The sequence below is a fragment of the Rhopilema esculentum genome, chromosome 20, assembly GCF_057945365.1.
Source record: "Rhopilema esculentum isolate cy_ngs chromosome 20, ASM5794536v1, whole genome shotgun sequence".
NCBI classification, from domain to species: domain Eukaryota; kingdom Metazoa; phylum Cnidaria; class Scyphozoa; order Rhizostomeae; family Rhizostomatidae; genus Rhopilema; species Rhopilema esculentum.
The window spans coordinates 14,071,471-14,091,375 of record NC_142834.1 but is presented as its reverse complement, the minus strand read 5'-3'; the positions used below and the strand labels follow the sequence as shown (position 1 = coordinate 14,091,375).

The window sequence follows — 19,905 nt, the reverse complement described above, 5'->3', positions numbered from 1 at the left end:
TTATGTTGAGTTTTATCCTTAATGTTATCACCAGGTCATAAATACTTATGCCTGATGATCGCATTAAAGCATGAACAGTTGCGTAATGATTGCATCAAGGGTGAAACTCAAAGTTGTAGCTTAGAACTGTCCTGTTCTATTCGCAAAGTGTGTACAACCCTTTCAATATGGTCCAGTCCTGGTGATATTAGGCCTGCAATCGCACACACACGCCTCCACACACCCTTAAAACTCCCAAGGAGTGCTTTATATCGCACGCGCAGTCCTGTGTTTTGAATTACTATTCGTTTTCTCTTTTGTTTCTTGTAATTTCTGGTTTATTTTCTCTAAAGTAATTTTTAATTTCTTTTGCGTGAGTTATATTGATGGCATTCCCGGAGGCATTTTAACTCCTTACTTCGTTTCCACTAGGCCCGGTTTCCATTACTCCATTTGTGTGTGTCTCTGCTGCTCTCTCACTCCGTTCTTTTCCCATTTTCATGAACATATTACCCTGGGCCACTCTTTTTTGGTCAAAAGGATAACGTGGGTGTTTCCATTACTCCATATTTGTCCGTTCATATCCTTTGCTCGAGCTCGTTTTGAAACTGAGATTGAATGACTCCGTTTTCGATTGCCTCTGTCTTCGCTGTTCCCAATAAAACGACGTGTATTCAAGTGATTCCGTTTTCGGATCACTTTGAACCGCATTTTTGAATGTATTAATGAAACTCAAAATCTAAAAGAGAATCACTCAAATCCGTTTTTATGGAAACGGAGTAATGGCAACAAGGCCTAAAAAACTTGTATCCTTTTTGTTAAATTAGCTATTTTGTTTTCAAGAAACTTCTTCTAAAAGTCCATAAAAACTTTTTGGTTTTGATGGGAACCTCAAACACTTTTTCAAACACAAAGATGACATCAGGTCTTCATGAAAATCGTAACGTCTCCATTTAACGGATCGCACGTCATCGCACGCCTAAACTTTTTAAGGTGTGTGATTACCAGCACACCACCAAATTTCATATTACCAGGACTCAATCTTTTGGTGGTACAAAACTTGTAAATAGCTTTGAAAAAAACAAACATTTAGTAAACTAAAGCTTTTCGTCTGACACTCTTCAGAGTTTAAAACGTCAGAACATAGATCGAAAACTCTACGCTAAGAAATATATATACCCAGTTGTGGATCGAAATAGGCCAATCAGAAACACGAGCACATGACTGTAAAGGTTGACCAATCAGTGCCGCTTGCCTATTAGAATGTTACCAATGGAGTCCTATTACCTTAGGACTCCATTGGTAACATTCTAATAGGCAAGCGGCACTGATTGGTCAACCTTTACAGTCATGTGCTCGTGTTTCTGATTGGCCTATTTCGATCCACAACTGGGTATATATATTTCTTAGCGTAGAGTTTTCGATCTATGTTCTGACGTTTTAAACTCTGAAGAGTGTCAGACGAAAAGCTTTAGTTTACTAAATGTTTGTTTTTTTCAAAGCTATTACCAGGACTGCAAGCACTATATGACAGACTGATAAAACAGTTTTTGTATAAGGGTGATTAATATATGATTTTTGAAACTAAGCACTTTTCATTATTTAGACATCACTACCATCATTCAAAAGTCCAGAATCTGTTGTCAAACGAAGATTTAGTGATTTCCTTGGTCTTCATGTTCGTTTGGCTGAGAAGCACCTACCATATGGAAGAATTGTACCTCCTGCTCCAGAGAAATCAGTAGTTGGTGAGTAGTTTACGGAACCTGTGAAACTGAACCCTTCAGAGCCGACCCTTCCAGAGCTGACTCTTCATCATTAATTATTCATTAATAATAAAACAGTTACTCTGAGAAGAATCCTTTTCTACACACCAAAGTCTCTGTTTAATCAAGCACTAGATAGCAGCATTGTAAACAGTTGTCTTAACAGCATCTGACTCCTAAATGAGATGAAGACTATGGTTCCCTTGCTCTTCTTTATTTTATCTCCCTGTTTTCCTCCTTGCCCTTCATGATCTTCCCCATTCTTCTTTTCAATCTTTTCATGTTCTTCGTTTTCTTTTTCTTCTTTATCTTCTCTTACTTCTTACTTCTTCCTTCTTCTTCTTCCTTCTTCTTCTTCCTTTTTCTTCTTCCTTTTCTTCTACCTCTTTTGCTTTTCCTTCTTCATCCCTTTTGCCTTTTTCTTCTTCCTTTTTTCTTTTTGTTCTTCCTTTGGCGTTCCTTTTTCATTTTCTTCTTGCTTTTCTTTTTCCTCTCCTTTTAATTCTTTTTTCTTTTTATTCATTTTTTCCTCAGCAATATTTCTTTTTTAATTCTTTTTCATGCTCTTATTTTTTCATTTCTTCCCAATCTTATTTTTTCATTATTTTCATACTCTTTCTTTGTCGTCTTCATCTTCCTTTTTGTTTTCTTTGATTTTCCTTTTCGGTTGTCAAATCAACTGTATAACGGATAAAATTAAGCAAAGAAATTAACAGCAATCTTACCTTCTTTAATTTGCCTGTTTTTAGGGATGACAAAAGTGAAAATGTCCAAAGGTGAAGAAAGTGCTCCCGATGCTTTTATTGACAGAAGGAAAGCTGCACTCGAAAGGTACTTTACTGTTGATGAAGAAAGTTGGAAAAATTACTTAATTGTTTTTCTGAAGGTCTGAATGCATAAGCCTCAGATTTTAAGCACTGTCGTTGCAAGGCAAGTATTTAATTAACTTTGCTAGAGGATTACCAGCTCTTACCATCTCAAGACAAAGTTCTACAATGCCTGCCAAAAGTACTTGGAACACCCACCAATTTACGCTGCATTTGATATATGTCATTCCTTTCATGAAAAAAAATTGCTACTTCCGCCCCTTTCCCCCTCAAACAATGTTGATGATTTAGAGAAATATCATAAAAGAAGCGCATAAGAAAGTGCTTCCTAAAATCCTAACCTGTTTGATAGTAAACCAACATTGTTCCGTGGGGGAGAGGGGGATGATTGGTTTTGACCTTGGAAATTGATGTCAGTGTTCCAAGACTTTTGGCAGGCATTGTACAATTTTTTTAGTTAGAGGGAGTGCCATAGCACAACTTGATTCCCGCCACTCAGTTTTCTTGAAACCATTACCTTGGAAAGGGCTTTTCTGTTCAGACACCGTTGAGACTTTTCTCCTCCTTCCCCATTTTCTTTTTCGCTCCAGTTTATTATTTGGAAACATTCTTCACTCACCTCCTCCTTTCTTTTAGTTTGTGTCCCTCTTTCAAATAGATACAAGAGTGTTTCAATTGCTTAACGTTCCTTGTAAAAATGAAACCACACATTTTGTTTTAAAGCACTTTTTGATACTCGATTCATTATATTTGCTGCTATCCCTAAACTGTAGTCGTTTAGCGATTTAGAAAATACCAAGCCTTTCTGAGCCACACAGCATATGTTTGTTCCTCAAAACCAATTTTGCTGGGATTTTATCATTACTGAAAAGGTGCATTACAAGAATAATAAAATTTTAATGTTATCGACCTGCATTAAAGGTTGACTGTCAACTGCAGAGGTGGAAAAAGTATCAGAACCTGGGAACGTAGTTCCCAGAAATTTTTCTAGATGAAAATGTTAGCAGAAAGTTTCACAGAATATTTTGTAAGGAAATATAAGAAAAGTAAATATAAAAATCTTGTGACATAGGTTAAGTCAAATAAGCAGACGATACACCAACTAAGTATAGAGATATAGGCACAAACAAAAAGTTTATTTGTCTACCCCCTAAATTTTGCAGGAAGTTTTGAGCCAGATTCTTAGGTTCCCAGAAAGAAAAAAAATTTTTCCACCTCTGGTCAACTGTTTTCTTTTTCCCCACTACTTCATTTCTTGAAAGAGCATAAGTTTTTATTTATTGAATTTATTATTGTGACTTGTTCCCACTTAAACTATTTCTCATGCTTTTCATCAGATATCTCAACCGTACAGCAAGACACCCGGAACTTAGAGAAGATGCTGATTTCAAAGAATTCCTGGAAGCCGAAACAGTGAGTTATTCGTTATATATTAAACCGCTTATGATTAGGACAGAAAATGTTTTCGTTTTCTCGCAGATATCTTGTGTCAAAACTCGTTCGATTATGCAATGCTAGATGATGTCTCAATTCAAACAAAGCTATTTTTGTATTAGCATCATGTTCTATGAAATGTGGGTCATTTATTTTGCAAAAAAAGTATTCATGTTTTCCTTTGGTTTTAACCCAGCTGCTGAAGGTAGTTTTACTTTAGGACACCTAGCAGCTATTCTTACAAGCCGTTTCCTGTTCTGTCTTCTCGATGTGACCACACCTCGTAATTCCTACGTTTAAAATTATAAAGACCTTGCTAGTCTCCTCAATCTAAGAGAACATTTCGTCACGTTAGGGACTCGAACCAAAGCCCTTAGACTTGTAGTCTGCGACCCTAACCACGAAGCCATCCTAACATTAACATCCTCTTTGGTACTCTTTTTACATTAACATTATGGCCTCAAAACATTTCTTCAATCCCAAATTATTTCAACACAATACTTCCTCAGTCTAGTAGTCCGGGATAGGGTACCGGCCCGTTGTTTTAACCCTTTTTTGCTCCATGATTGCTGTCGACCCTTGCATTCAAAGTTTTTCTCAATTCAAACTATACCCCTCTTTATTTTAGCTGCCAAAAGCCACCCAGACTGCAGCGTTGAGCAAAGGGGGTTTCAGCAGACTGGTGAAAAACGTCGGGGAGGCTGTTTCAAAGATGACAATGAAAGTGACAGAAAACGATCAGGTTTGAGTTGCTTTATTGTGTGTTTATAGGGAGAGAGCGTGGCAGTAACGAATCGAAGAAATTTTGCATCTTTCAAGCTTGTTGTTTGACCATTATTTCTTCATTTTCACTTCAACTCACGGTCGAACACCCTCGCCCCCCCCCCATGTGTCCTCCACTGGTTACACTACAGTGGCAGACCTAACGCTGTTTGGGGCACCGACTTTTTATCCATGTTTCTAAATTTTTGCTCAAGTAAACCTCATTTTCAAAACCTCTATTCAACTGAAGTTTCTTTAACTCAGTTTTCTGTGGTTAACCAGAAAATTTACAATTTTTGCATCTTGCTGTTGTGTTTCACATGCTATACAACGTTTGATGGGACTTTCTTGCATTCTGCAAATAGGGGCCTCGTCTCATTCTTTTATACAGCCTAAGATGCTTCCCTTACGCCACTGAATATAGTTAAAAACCTGCCCTAAACAGTGGATAGCCTGATAAACTTATTTTAGATTTGTTTTGAACGTGGTTTTTTTAAAACAAAAGATTTAGGTTGCAAAGAATTCGTACGAACACTGTTACGGAAACGTTTTATGGAGATAAGTTACCGTTTTCGTTATTGATCGATGGAGAGAGAATCAAACATTTGATGAATAAGATGCAGTATTAAAAAGTTTTCGAGCTATAATCAAAATTCTTCAAACATGTTTGGTCCGCCTTCGCAATGGACATCAAAGTTAGCACGCAGGCTAGAAGTTTTTGTATTTGGTGGAAATAGCATAATGTACCAAGGACGAAACCTGCTCAAGGTTCTGCCATAATGATAGGGCAGGTTTGTGAACCTGATTGGCCAATGCAATAAAATTATCTTGTTTGTTTATGACAAAGCACAGGATCTATTATGAATTTTCACGGCGGTAAAAAGTTTATGAGACAAAAATGAAAAATCACGAAACGATAGACGCGACCGATGCCCCCAGGGGGTACTCCCATTAAGGCCTGACAGGGGGTCCAGTCGGTTTGAGGGTTTAGCTCTATAACGGTCTTTTGAAGTGAAATTGTTTGTTGTGTTTTCAAGCACGGTGCCTAAAAATTGACCCTTGATGAACAAAACCTCAGTCCCACGATTTGGTTTCGCATGTATTTTCAAACGCAAGCCAGAAAAGGCTAAAAATTCAACACTTAAAACCACGGTCCTTCGCAATATTTTGAGATCTCACCCGACATTTTTAACTGATTATTGCATATTTGGATGTACTTCATGGCGTTCTGTTATGCAATCAACATTTAAAAGTTCTGATGAAAGATTTTTTATGACGTTACATTTAAGAAAGCTATAGCAGAAATATCCGCATTGAGACTGATAGAGGAAGTACCAAATCTAGTTACCGAAGGTTCAGAGAAGTAGATACTTGTTGGGGAGACAAGCGAGCGAAAATCTTCAAATGAGTGAAGCAACCCTCCGTCCTGGAGTCAGAGAGCACTTCGTCCCGTGCGCATGCTCTTCGACTCCATGACGGAGGGTTGCCTCACTTATTAAAAAACTTTCTCTTGCTCGTCTCCCCAACAAATACAATTTAGAACATTCAAAGAAAGATGTGAAATTTAGAACATTCGAAGAAAGGGTTCTCTAAATTGCTTTTAGTTCTTGAATGGACCGTATGCCAGAGTTTTGAAAAAAACTAGGGCTACCGTCTTCTTGGAAAATTTGTTCATTTTTCTTGATCTTTTTATATGAAAACCAAGAAAACCTGAAGCAAAGTGAGGCGCTTGTTTCTACAACTACCACAATGCATTGCGCGTTATCGTTAAATGACGTCATCATGCATACGGTCTATTGGAGTTTCTATAAATATTAGAGAACTTCTTGCCTTGAGCCAATTGAAAAATAAACTTTGTAAAAGATTTGTTGAGCTGGTAACATTGAGCTGGATGCCCAAAAAGATCAGCAATGCCGCGTCTTTTATAGTCTGATAATCTATTTAGATTGATGATATTTAGATTTTATTAATATTAGATTAATTTCTAGTATTAAAGACTGAATATGAATAAGAATATGATCCTGAAAACGAGGACGTGAGCTTACTTTAAATGAGTAAAGAAATAAAGAGAAAGAAATTAGTTTTCTTCTTTCACTTTGCAAGCTAAAATTGACAGATCAACGTTGACAAAAGATTTTCAAAAATATTAGCATATTTTTTGACCAGGACAAACTGAATGGCTGTGAAAAAACTAGTGATAAAATTTGAAGTAAAAAAAGATTGTTTATAACAAACAAAAGTTAATAAGGTTTTGCTAGAATACACGATGTTACTCTGGGTTCCAGAGCGTCAGTGTCGAGGAAATAGGGCGTCGAGGAAATAGGGGGGGGGGTTGTTGTAGAGGGCGGAGGAGGAAAGAAGAGAGGAAGACTCTTCTCTCCTCCTCCGCACTCTCCCTCAACCCCCTATTTCCTCGACGCCCTATTTCCTCGACACTGACGCTCTGGAACCCAGGGTAACACGATGTTAACCGATGACCGAATGATTTCCAAAGAATGTTTCTTTTGTAAAGGCGTTCTGCTAGATTAGAAGGGCTCGTGCGAGCTACTACTTGAGAATGGGCTCGCTGCATATCTTTGAGCAGAAGAATGCGTGTCTCGTCGTTGCTGGCCTAAGGGAGAGAAATGATTTTGCTGCGATGATGTTTTCGCTTGGTTCTGCTGATTGTATTTCAAGAAAATCAACTTTTGCTGGAATTCAATTTTGGCTAGTGCTTTTGCCTCTGAGTCGGGAATGCCATTCAGCATCTGCAAGATCATGTCAGTGTAGCATTTGTCCTCAGGATTGGGAGCATTTGGCTTGCAAATATTTTCTTGTCTCCCACTAGCAGCTATATCTTGTGTGTATGATTCATATTCCGTGGTTTTTTCCACTATTTCAGGCTGCCTCTCCATCGTTGTTCTAGATTGGTTCTCAAGATTTTCCTGTGTTCTTCTACCTATCATTTCTTGTACATTTGTTGCACTTTCAATACTTTTTTCCGCTATTTCTTTTTGCCTCTCAATTGTTGTTCTAGACTGGTTGTCATTTTGTTCCTGTATCCTTGTACCTATCATTTCCTGTGCAATCGTTACATTTTCCGCTATTTCTCTTTGCCTCTCTATCATTGTTCTTGATTGGTCGTCAAGTTTATCCTGCAGCCGTCTACCGATCATTTCATGTGCGTTTGGTTCACTTCCCATCCTTTTTCCAGACGTTTCTCCCTGCCTCTCCCTGGTTCTTCTAGCTGCCTTTGCTGAAGGTGGATTATTCGCTGAGTACGTTGAGCTTGTTGACGAGGCACTAGAAAAGGGCTGTTGACAAAGCATAACAAAGGAATCATTTAAGTTGCCAGCATTTTCGCGAGGAATCGAATTATCTTGCAAAAAATGCAAGGGGTGAAAGAATTTCCAAGAGGACTTATATTCCGATTCAGCAATTCCGCCACTTTTGCGCGAACTTTCAATTTTTCTGCGTTCTGCGGCATAATAATTTCTTAAATTAGTAAACTTGTCTTGGATCTGTCTCGTACTCCTTACTTTAATACCTTGGCGCTGCAGTGTTTGCAGTATGTTAACAAGGGCTTTTAATCTGAAATCGCGGTTTCCATATCGTGGATTCTTGCTGTTGTACAGCTCCTCTTTTGACGACCATATTTCTATTAGCGTAAAAACGTCTTGGTCACTCCATTCAAATTCAGCTTTCTTCGAAGGTCGTCCACGTTTTTTCCTAATGCCCAGTCCACCACTGCTAGAAGCTGTTTCTTGGACAGACAAGGCCTCAGCTACTGCCTCGGGTGGGTTTTCGTAGTCTAAGCGAGGCTCATCTGGAATTTCTTCTTTAAAATATAGAGGGACTGTCTGTATTGCATCGTTTTGGCTGAAAAATAATTTTCAAAACAATTCAAGCAACATTTTTAAATGTAAGCACGCATATCCTTTGCCAAATAGTTTTATTATTTAGCTTTATTGTTTAATTATTGCAAATTTTACAGTTGCAGTCCTGTACGCTTTTAAGGAACTTTTATATGTTCCTTAAAAGAGCAGACGAAGTGATTTCATTTTAAGAAGCCGAGTCTATTCAAAATAAAAGCATAGAGATCTGGGAAATCAGCCCTGCGATGTGAATAAGCCCTAACCACAAGAGATAAAAAAATTCACAGTGATTCGAAAAACCACATAATGCTTTATTCCAATGGGAAGGGAGGGACTGGAGAAGAGGACAGCGTGGAAAGAGCATTCCAAACAAGGCACGATATTAGGAGCATTTAAATACACTTATCTCAGTCAAGGGACAAACTTTTGTGCCGAAACCCTAACTGTGGAACTCTTACTCTCTTTTTTCCTAAGGCATATAAAGGCTTAATACAAGAATGAAAGCACGAACCCTAACATCCAAAGGTGAATAATATAATTTGAGGCTGAGGGCTTTGGAGAACAGGGCTTTGGGGCCGAAGGTTAACTGTAGGTGGTTTAGAGCCAGGGCTTGAGGCTGCAGCTAAAGATAGTTCGTTAAATTTGACAGAAAATCGCGCAAAAATTCCATACTCGGTAAATGACTTGGTAAGACTGGAACCCAAGACTTATCATCGCTCACTTTAAGCAGAAATTACTTCACCAAATCGAATCACCGTAAACTTGCCAGGTGGGACCGACAGTTATTCTGATAGATAAAAATGTTATTTCGTACTCCTCATATTTGAGTATTAATGCAAGAGAAGCGAAATTCTTCTCGTTTTAATGGCAAAAAATTTAAGAAGTATAAAATTTACCTGCTGCCTCCGCCATCCATTCTGTCGTGTACCCACGCATTTGTCGTGAAACAAAATACAATTCCCATTTGCACAGTGGGTGTTAACTTCAGCAAACAGTCCGCTTGTTTGTCTGCATTCCTTAGATTTTGATCAAATCAAATCGATTTATCATGGCGCCACGAAATCTCAGCAGAATATCTAATATTATAACAGCTCCTTTGTGGAGGAAGTTGAAGATAATGGCCTGTCACTATTTCATGTATTCAGCTAAATTTCTACGGCGCCTTGCAAAAAACGGGACAACATTAGATATTGTTCTTTTTGTAATCCAGAAGGAAAACGATATCTAGGCATGCTGCGCATCAAACGAGAGCGGTTTGTTATCTAAATAAGAAATGTAGACAAGCCAACCGTTTGCTGACGTCAGTGCTCGTTGGTGATGGTTTCTTGTTTAAACTCACAGATAGGTTAGATGGCAAAGTTATGTGGCTCTTCAATGCCCTTTCTAAAAGACTGAACTCCCCAAGAGCAGATCAAACGGAGTAGCGTAGCCAGGGTGGCAAGATTGGGGGAGGGGCAAAGGCGAGTTGAACAAGTTAAAATTGGGGTTCCACACACTTTTGAAAGCCAGAAAACGCCCTTTTTCAAAGAGATTTTTTGCCATTGGGGGGGGGGGGGTGGTGCTCCTGGCACAGGCAAACTCCCCATGCACAGGCTGAGCAACCCCCATAAACAGACTGAAAATCCCAAGCACAGGCCGAACACCCAAAGAAAGGCAGATCTTTCCTCCTTGTCTTATCTAGCAACTGTTTGTAAAATTAAACGAATTTAATGAAGATTTGATTGCAGAAAGTTTTAATCAAACTATTCAGATTAGCACTGAAACTTTTTTTTAGACCTAACCACACATAAGTTGATGAAAACTAAGAATATTTATGATGAATATTTTATCCATATCTGAACATATCATATCATGAAACGTTACGAAAAATTCCAAAAGTTGTTAAGACATTTCTAAAAGATATCTTGATATGATATGAAATGATATGAAGTAAAAAGCTACCAACAATGTTCAGCTAAAGTATGTTTCAAAATTTTTGCTACTGTCAAACCCATTTCACTCATTTTCTTGCCCATTGAAAAGCCTGCTCTTTGACAAAGATTGCTTCTTGTCTAAAAAGAGAAATAGATTTTGTGCCCTGAAATGCAATAGCAAATAAATCAGGGCATATTTGCTTTAGGTATTTAAGATTGTGCTATTTATTGAGTGACACCATGAAATCTGTGTTTATTATCTATAAAGAGAATTTTATGCGAGATGAAAGAAGACTGTGGTTGTGTCTTATACTGGAAGGTAACTTTGTTAATCTTATTTTAGTGGTTTGAAGAAAAACACAATCAGATTGAGACACTGGAGCAGCAATTGAAAAAACTACACATGGCTTGCGAAACAATGGTAACACTTAAGAAAGGTAAGGTTTTGAAATAAGGCTTAAAGAATAAGGAGATGTTTTTTCTGTGTGTGACAGCATTATAGAGGGAAAAGGCGATTTGCATGTTTTGTAACAGTTTTGCTGCTAGGTTTACAAAAATGGATGGTATATCTGTTTCATCGATGATAGCCTGTGATAATTTTTTCTGGGATGTTAAGATGGGGTCAGATGTGGCTGTTATTTTTGCATCTTTCTGTTCTTAGTTAACTCTGACTCGAGAATGCTTATTCTTGCCCAAAATGCTTGCTTTGATGAAAATTTTTATGTGACGCAAAAACCGAAAATTAATATGTTCTCCAAATTTTTATGATAAATAGTTTTTGAATATGATACAAATCTAATTTGTTTAACATCACAGACAACATGCAAATTTCCCCCAGAATGATGTCCCAGGTGACAATCACCAAGCATCCTGGACTCTTTCTTAACCCCCTTTTTTCTGGTCCCTTCAATGACCCCTTTTCTGGTCCCTGCAATGACCCCCTTTTAGCTTAAAAAAGATTTCTGCATAGGGAAACATAACAAAAGTCATCCATAGGGAAACAAATAAGAGAATTTCAATGAAATATGTGCTTAAATGTGGGATTTTTCTAATTTTGATTCTTATTACTTCCAAAAACAAAAACAGCGTTTATAACTTTAACAACGCATTGCTACAAATTTCACAAGCCTTATTTAATTATGGCATTGCCTCTAGATTTTCCAGGAGAAATTAATTTAAGAGATGAGTAATTAACCTAATTAAAGTGGTTTTTAAACCTAATTATTAGTAATAGTTAAGAATATATTGATATGTTATGCTTGTTTGTTTATTTTCAGATGTTGTAACAAATACTACAAATTTTGCAAAGAGTGCTTCATTGTTGAGTAAGTATATAAGAACATTTGTCCCATTGCAGTTATCAATGAGAGAATGAAAATAACCAGATTACAGGGGCACTCTCTCTACAATTTGTTTTGGTACTGAGAAAGCACTTCCTTAAGAAATTCCCATGGATACAAATCTATTTTTCTGTAATATTTCATGTTTAGCTTTTCTATGTCTTTTTGTAATTTTGCTATAATTTAAGTTAGTTGTCTGTTTGAAAGAGTTTTGTATTTAATGGAATTTTAGAAAGAAACTAAAGTGAAAACTGAATTTAAGATGTCTAACTTTTTTCTTATCATATTTCTTCGTTGTGTCTGGATGATTTCAATGCAGTTTAATCTTAATTCTGATATTTGTTCTTGAAATCATATTTTAGGTAGCTCTGAAGAACATACTGGTTTGTCAAGAGCGTTGAGTCAATTAGCAGAGTTGGAAGAAAAGATGGAACAACTTCACCATGACCAAGTCAGTTTTTTCAATTTTGTTTTTACTTTCATTACCACTAATTCTATGATTTGAAAACGTTAAGGCATTCTTTAGAAATTTATCTTTGAAAACTTATATATGTATTAGATATTTATTTTGGCACCTACTGAAACAGATCAATGTTTGAATCTGTTTACATTGTTTCAGGTATTGTTTTTAACTTGGTTTGCTGTTGTTTTCATAGGTTACATATTGTTTACTTTGCAAAACTCTTTTATTATGTCTGTTCTAAAACAGCTGGTTTGTGTGAAAATTTAAATCAAATATTTTTATTTTACAGTCAAACATAGATTTCTTTTTGCTTTGTGAATCACTCAAAGAGTATCTTGGGTTGATTTTGGCTGTCAAGGTGAGATTTTAGCTGGTAATTCTAAGGAAAAGCTAAGCCCTTAGCAGGGAAAGGGAGGAGGGGTTAGGAAGAGAGGGAGGAAACATCAAGCTTGTTTTTTTATTTTAAAGATGTTGCTAACTTATTTAAATGTGTGGACATGCAGTCCAAGTCAAGGAGTTGCCAATAGAGTACCAAAGTGTGACATCATCAAAAATCTATTTTTGGAATTTCTTAAATTTGGCCACATAATCTGAAAGAACAGCATAAAATACCCCTCATTATGCAAAATCAGTTAGATGTATTCAAAATTGGGTGAGAAATGGCCAATGAAAAACTTTAAGTTTGCTAACCTAGATTACTGTTATTCTGCCCTGGTTCATAAAGACAAAATTACAGAGGCTTGATTGGGCAAGCGCCTGTACTCATGCGGCCATATCTCCTCCAATTTGCAACACATTCTACAGATTTGACATATTAAGAGGTATTTCATGATGCTCTTTCAGGTTATGAGATGAAAAGTGAAAAATTCTAAAAACCGAATTTTGTGACCTCATCACTTTAGTACTCTATTGGCCACAAATAAAGAACACTAACAATGATAAAATTATATTTTGCAAATCCAACGCTGGATGCAAATGAAATGTTGATTCTATATTTATATATACATTAACTTAAAGCCTATTAATTGCTTTTCATTATTCTCATGTAGAGATTATCTTTAAGACTGTGAAGTTCATTTCATCTTATTTAGATTTTTTCTTTGCAAAGGGAGATATTTTGTGTTGCAATTTGGATTTCTCCTTTTTTTCTTAGGCAATTTTCCACCAAAGAATGAAGGTCTACCAAAATTGGCAATCTGCTCAAGCTACTTTGACAAAGAAACGAGAGATTCTTGTGAAGCTAGAGTTAGCCGGAAAGCAAGAGAAGATTCCAGCTGCACAGGAGGAAGTCAAAGAGGTGAGGTTTGAAAACTGGCCTTTGTACGGAAATGTGCCGCACACAAATCGCTAAACTCTAAGATTCGCCATCTTGTCTCGTGCTCTCGAAGATCTAACTAAAAAAAACTGAAATTCGGTCCCAGTTCTCTGCTAATCTGCCAAAATGTCCACTACTAATCAACATAACGAATGATAATAATAAAGTACCGTACACAAACTCCCCTAAAATTTGAGTAAAGTAACATACTTGAGTCAAATTTTATCAAACCTTTACGGTACGCAGTTGTCCTCTTCAATCTTCTTCAAAACAAAGTCTTGTCTTCACTTCTGCATCCACCGCAGCTCTTCTCTTCTCTCTTGTTGTCACATTGGCCTTGGCATCGATTGCTCCGTTGATTGTTTCAGCTGTTATCACATTGACTTTGTCATCAGTTGCTCCTTTGATTGTTTCCACTGTCTGTGACTCCTTCGCTTGACAACTAATCTCCAATGGGCAGATAGCTTGAACCGGTCGCTCTATGAGATGTCCTTTGTGTCTCAAAAGCACTCCCCTGACTACGTCGTCTCTTCCTTTCACAAGCTCTTCTACTCTCGCTTTCTTCCACTGCCCTTTATTTCTTTCATCACCAACAACTAGTACTACTTCTCCGATCCGTGGCAGACATGCACTCTTCTTTCTGTTAATACGATGCACTTCCATTAAACTGTTGATATACTCTTTGTTCCAACGTGACCATACGTGCTCTTTCGCATTCTTCGATCTCTTATACATCTTGGTCACTCTTTCTTCGTCTACCTCCACATCTTCAAATGTATGTGAATCCTTCCCCCACATGATTATGTTAGGTGTTAGCACTTGCTCCTCCCCACTTTCACTTTCTACATATGTCAATGGCCTGTTATTCAAATGCCTCTCTATGTCCATGATGACTGCTTCCAGTTGTTCAAATTGCAAATGCGTTTTTCCAAGGGTTTTGTACAATGTCTTCTTTAAATCCTTAATTAATCTTTCATACATCGCCCCCCACCAGGGACTTTTCGACAAGTTGAACCTCCAAGTGATGCCTAGAGTTGCCAAATGGTCTTGCAATTTTTCACTTTTTCGTATCAATTTTATCCACTCAGCTGTTGTCTTGAAAACACTTGCGTTGTCAGAGACTATGACCTCTGGTCTCATTTTCCTTGTAATGAACGCATTTAACTTCCTCTGAAATTCTTCAGCAGTTTGTGACCTTGTTACCTCTAAATGAACTGCTCTCATCACAGCACAAGTGAAAATAATCACGTAAACTTTGATCTCTTCTTTGCTTGTACTCCCCCTGCACTTGAGAGGCCCGGCGAAGTCAACACCTGTGTTCTGGAATGGCAGGCTCTGAACTGTACGAAACATTGGGAGCGCAGCTGTTGCTGGTGCTTCAAATGGTTTTGCAGAAAATACTTTGCACACATTGCAATTCCTGATTTCTCTCTTGACCAATGTTCTCATCTTTGGTATCCACCATGTCTCTCTCAGTGCTCCCATTGTATTTGCTACTCCCATATGCATAACTTTCCTGTGTGTGTGTCGAATCAGTTTCTCAGTAAAGAGACTCTTCTCCAAATAGATTGGTTAATACCCTTGAATCCTTCCCTGGCATCGAAGCATACCTGTTTTCTCGTCTCTTATCAATTTCCATCCAGGTGTTTCTTTCATCTCTATAATGTATCTTTGTTCTCTTACTACCCAATGATCTCTTGCACTCATAATTTCCTCTGTGGTCAGAGGTCCTCTTGTTACCTTCTCCTTTCTCTTCTTGGCAAGACAATTTTTGATAAATCTCAAACACCATGATGTGGTTCTAAGTGTTCTCCAATAGCTTTGACGCTCTAAAAGCTTATCCCATTCATCACTCTCTGTCTCGTTTGTGAATAAGATTGCCTCTTTAATTGGTCTTTGTTCTTCCAAGTTTCTTGTTGAACTCTTCAGCACTGGTTGTTCTGGCCATTCTTCTTCATTTAGCAGCCAGTCTGGCCCTTCAAACCACTTCTTTTCTACCATTTTCTCTATGTTCGCACCCCGACTGCCTAGGTCTGCTAAATTTTCACTTGATGGGCAGTATTTCCACTCTATTCCAATTTCATTCCCTATCTCTGTAATCTTTCTCACCCTGTTCGCTACAAATGCTTTCCATTGTTTCCCTGGATTGTTTATCCAAAATAAGGCCACCATACTATCCATCCACACATTGATTGATGTTATTGGCCAATTCTTCAATGCTTTGCAAATGTTCTTGGCCATGTTTGCTGCCATTTGCCCCCCAACCAACTCAAGTCTGGCTATCGAAGTGTTTCTCTTTGAAATTCTTGACTTTGAAGTGAGTAAGCCTTTTACTTTGCTTGATCCTTGTTCCACTACTGCAATTGTCACAGCACAGCATGCCTTTTCACTTGCATCTGCAAATATGTGTAAATTCACTGCATCAACTGCTCTTATTTCTCTTACTAAAGTTCTTGGTATCTTTAATTCTCTCAGCTGTCTCATCCATCTCAAATAATCTTTCATAAGGGGTTCAGAAACTTCAGCATCCCCTCCCTTGTTCTCATCACAGGCCTCCCTGAAGATTCTCTTTCCTTCTACTAGGGTTGGTGAAATGATTCCCAAGGGGTCATAAATTCTGGCTAATTGACTCAATACAGTGTTCTTTGAGACCTTATCCTCTTCCCCTTTGTTTATGGGTACCATCAAAGTATCTTCTTCCTTGTTCCAAACATGCCCCAAAATCTTGCTTGGATTCTCCATATTTTCACTTTCTAGGCTTTCTATGTTGGATTCCCATTTATGAATTTGAAACTTTGCATCCTCTAGTATTTCAGATGCCTCTCCTTTAAATCTTTGAAGCTCTTCAATGCTCATTCCTGTACACATCAGATTGTCTACATATGTATTTTCTCTGAGCATTTCTAGGGTACTGGCTAGCTCTGTGTTAGTAAATTCCTCATAATGGTGCTGCAAGGTTCCCCCCAACATAAATGGGCTGGCTTCCCCCCCAAAAGGGACCCTTAGAAATCTTAGGTGTTCTTCCTTCCCACTCAGTGTGAATAAGAATCTGAATGCATCTCTATCCTCTGATTTAATTCCAATTTGTAAAAATGCCTTTTGTATGTCTCCTAGCAGCAGATATGGTGTCATTCTTGCTCTGACCATAATGTCCCAAATATTTGGCTGCAACGCAGGTCCCTTGTACATGCAATCATTGATGCTGTTTGTTGTTGGCGTTGGGCGTGCACTGGCATCAAATACCATTCTCACCTTTGTGGTAGCAGCGCTCTCTCTTACAACTGGTTTGTGAGGCATGTAAAATATTCTTGTTCCAGATGGTTCACTTGGAACTCTCTCCACAACTCCCTCTCTTAACTGATTCTCAACAATTTCTGTGTGTTCTTTCTGCAGTTTTTCATCATGCCTCAGTTTGCGCTCAACATTTTTCAATCTCTTTCTGCTCTGCATCTCATTTGTTTCTGCCAAATTGCTTCCTGGTATCCATGGAACATTAACTTCATACCTTCCATCATTTTGTCTGGAAATGTTCTCTTTGAACTCTTTGTAAACATCTAATTGGTCATCTTCTCCCCTGTCTTCAACCCCAAGTATGTCAAGGCTGTATAATCTCTCATATTCATTTCCAAGCTCTCTGGTGAACATGCAATTTGTGCTAGAAAATTCTCCTCCATGAATAATCCAACCAAATGATGTGCCTTCTACAATTGGTTCATCATCATTCCCCTTGAAAACTGTCTCTGTTCTCAGTTTGCTGTATGTTTTGTCTCCAATAATCATGTGAATTTTATGTTCCCCTGATGCTGTTATGTAGAATTCTTTGTCTTTGGTGTGTCTAAACAGCTGTTTCAATTTCCTTAAATCTGGCCTTTTGACTGTTGTGAAATCATGCATTTCTACCCCTGCAACCTCAATATGTTCTCTGGCTTTCTTGTCTAATGATTCTATGGTCATCTGAAAGATTGGCATGGCTTTTCTTGCTGTTCCATTGATAGTTGTTACATCTTTTGTTTCATATCTCTCAGGTTTTGATTTGAGCATCATTAACGCATCCTTAGAAATGAAATTCCTTCCTGAACCTGTGTCAAGGAATGCCCAAATAACCTTTCCATCAATTCTTACAGGCAAAATTGGTGGGAGTGTTTCCTCCACAGAAGGTGTGAATCCTGTTAAAATTGAACCTTTTTCACTTTCACCTTTCTGCTTTTCACATAGGCTGCTGTGGTGTTTAGCCTTACAAAAGTAGCACCCCCTACTTAGACACTTATCCCCCCTGTGTCCTTTTTTCCCACAGTTGAAGCATAGCTTATTTTCTCTGAAGAAGCTCCTCCTACTCTCTATAGTTTCCTGTGTTTTGCACTTATCACTCCAATGATCTTGATCACAATAAATACATTTTCTTGAGTGTTTCTCCTTTGTTTCACCTGTATACCAGTGTTTTTCTCTTTTTTCCACTGGCTTTCCTATTTCCTCTGTTTTGTTTCTTTTCAACCACTTCTGCAAATTATCAATAAGCTTTGACATCCCCCAGCTTTCCCAATCATCATCCAGCCTTACCAAATCAGACTTGACATTTGGCAGCTTGTTTAATGTTGTCATCACAAATCCTCTCAACATGTTTTCTTCATCAAGTGTCAGCAGGGCATCATAATTCTTTGTGAGCTTGTCATAAAATTCTTGAATTTTCTCATAATTTACTCCCTTTATGGTAGGTAGATTCACAATTTCATCAATGTGTGTGTTTATCACAGCATTCCTTTGCCCATATTCCTTTTTGAGCCTTTCCCAGGCAGTTTCAAGCCCAACTTTTCCTGGTTTCAGATTTGCAATTTTATCCCTTACTCTGGGATTCACCATCTCTAACAAATATCCAAATTTAACTTCATCACTAAACCCCTTACTTAAAACTTGACTTGTGAACATGTTTTCAAATCTTATCCAGTCAGCTATTGTGCCTTTAAATGGTGTGACTCTCAGCTCTGGCAGTTTTGAAAAGGTTGCCTTAGCCCCACATTCCATTTCTAGCTTTTTCTCTGCAAGTTTAATTTCAGCATGCATTCTTTCCTCCCATAAAGACTTCTCTTGTAAGTATCTCTCCCTTCTTATTTTCTCTTCATGGTCTGCTAATTGCTTTTGTCTTTCTAGCATTCTCTTATCTTCCCTTAGCTGCTCAATTTGCTTCCTTTCAAATTCCCTTCTCAGACCTTCCTCTCTTGTTTGAGTTTCTATTTGTGTTAAAGCTCTCAACATTTTCTCATTTTGCTCTAACATTCCTGTATATTTATCTTTCACATCCTTTTTCCACTGCCTAACTGACCTAGATGATTCCCCTTGTTCTAATTTCATCTCTTCAATTCTCCCTGTCAAATCAATTATCTTATTGTGGATTACCTTCACCCTATTTGTTGCTATCTCCATTTCTACTGTGTCTCCAATTTCTATGAGCTCATCTGTCTGCTCTGTATAATAATTCAACTTCGCTATTTCCTTCTCGATATCAATCTCTGGGCCTAAATTTTGCCCATCTCCTGTTGCTGTTTCTGTTGATGGATTTGCCATGATTCTCCCGGTATGTGTCTCTTGCAGGATCGCCACGTATGTACGGAAATGTGCCGCACACAAATCGCTAAACTCTAAGATTCGCCATCTTGTCTCGTGCTCTCGAAGATCTAACTAAAAAAAACTGAAACTCGGTCCCAGTTCTCTACTGTCCTAAACTGTCCTAAAATGTCCACTACTAATCAACATAACGAATGATAATAATAAAGTACCGTACACCTTTACAAGAATGGGGATGAATTGATGTGAATGGAGAAACAAAATGCTTGGGGGTAAACTCCCTAGGGGGAAAAAGGGGGAGGGGGAGTGGTATGAACCCGCTACTGTCTTTATGCTGTCACAAGAGAAGTGGCCCCTATTCCAAACTAGGAATCAGAGAGTTTTGAGTATATTCAATAAAATCCTTTCCCCCCTCCTCATCCACCCCTCCCCCCACCCCGACCCCTCACCTTCCCCTACAACAAGCAACTAGGAAAGTGAAATATGGGAAATGTAAGGGCAAAAAAAGCAGATAGACAGAAAGAATGGAAATGTTCAGGTCAAAGGCAGTGACAATTTATGAGTATTGAAGGAGGAAAAAGTGATAAATAAATACAGCTCAGCTGCATGCAAATAGAAATATCTAGCAAATAAGCAAATCAGTTTTATGTTTTTTACTTCTTTTGTTGTCAGGCGTAAGGTGCACTTCCACTC

General features: G+C 38.0%; 4 protein-coding genes across 4 annotated transcripts in view; 1 reads left to right on the top strand and 3 right to left on the bottom strand.

The window, feature by feature from the left end:
* Window positions 1-19,905, top strand: part of LOC135687200 (sorting nexin-2) — a 28,037-nt gene that overhangs the window by 5,125 nt on the left and 3,007 nt on the right. Inside the window, exons 4-12 of the mRNA XM_065203706.2 lie at window positions 1,586-1,727; window positions 2,495-2,576; window positions 3,910-3,985; window positions 4,635-4,748; window positions 10,879-10,972; window positions 11,813-11,860; window positions 12,238-12,326; window positions 12,628-12,696; window positions 13,492-13,635. Of these exons, the coding sequence (XP_065059778.1) occupies window positions 1,586-1,727; window positions 2,495-2,576; window positions 3,910-3,985; window positions 4,635-4,748; window positions 10,879-10,972; window positions 11,813-11,860; window positions 12,238-12,326; window positions 12,628-12,696; window positions 13,492-13,635 (858 nt within the window). The remainder of the gene's footprint in view (window positions 1-1,585; window positions 1,728-2,494; window positions 2,577-3,909; window positions 3,986-4,634; window positions 4,749-10,878; window positions 10,973-11,812; window positions 11,861-12,237; window positions 12,327-12,627; window positions 12,697-13,491; window positions 13,636-19,905) is intronic.
* LOC135687199 (uncharacterized) lies at window positions 7,221-10,474 on the bottom strand. The gene is made up of 2 exons (XM_065203705.2): window positions 9,519-10,474; window positions 7,221-8,626 (listed from the first exon to the last, which is right to left on the bottom strand). Exons 1-2 carry the CDS (start codon window positions 9,584-9,586, stop codon window positions 7,294-7,296), a joined length of 1,401 nt encoding a protein of 466 aa, XP_065059777.1. The 5' UTR covers window positions 9,587-10,474; the 3' UTR covers window positions 7,221-7,293.
* LOC148957882 (uncharacterized) lies at window positions 13,793-15,162 on the bottom strand. Its single transcript, XM_089114385.1, has one exon. The coding sequence runs from the start codon at window positions 15,160-15,162 to the stop codon at window positions 13,909-13,911; it is 1,254 nt and encodes a 417-aa protein (XP_088970511.1). The 3' UTR covers window positions 13,793-13,908.
* Window positions 15,226-19,227, bottom strand: LOC148957881 (uncharacterized). The gene has a single exon (XM_089114384.1). The coding sequence runs from the start codon at window positions 19,210-19,212 to the stop codon at window positions 15,226-15,228; it is 3,987 nt and encodes a 1,328-aa protein (XP_088970510.1). The 5' UTR covers window positions 19,213-19,227.

Coding starts and splice junctions, on each gene's coding strand:
- LOC135687199 (XM_065203705.2), bottom strand. CDS start 9,586: ATGGGAATTGTATTTTGTTTCACGACAAATGCGTGGGTACACGACAGA. Junction 8,627..9,518: donor ATGGATGGCGGAGGCAGCAG/GTAAATTTTATA, acceptor ATTATTTTTCAG/CCAAAACGATGCAATACAGA.
- LOC148957882 (XM_089114385.1), bottom strand. CDS start 15,162: ATGCATATGGGAGTAGCAAATACAATGGGAGCACTGAGAGAGACATGG.
- LOC148957881 (XM_089114384.1), bottom strand. CDS start 19,212: ATGGCAAATCCATCAACAGAAACAGCAACAGGAGATGGGCAAAATTTA.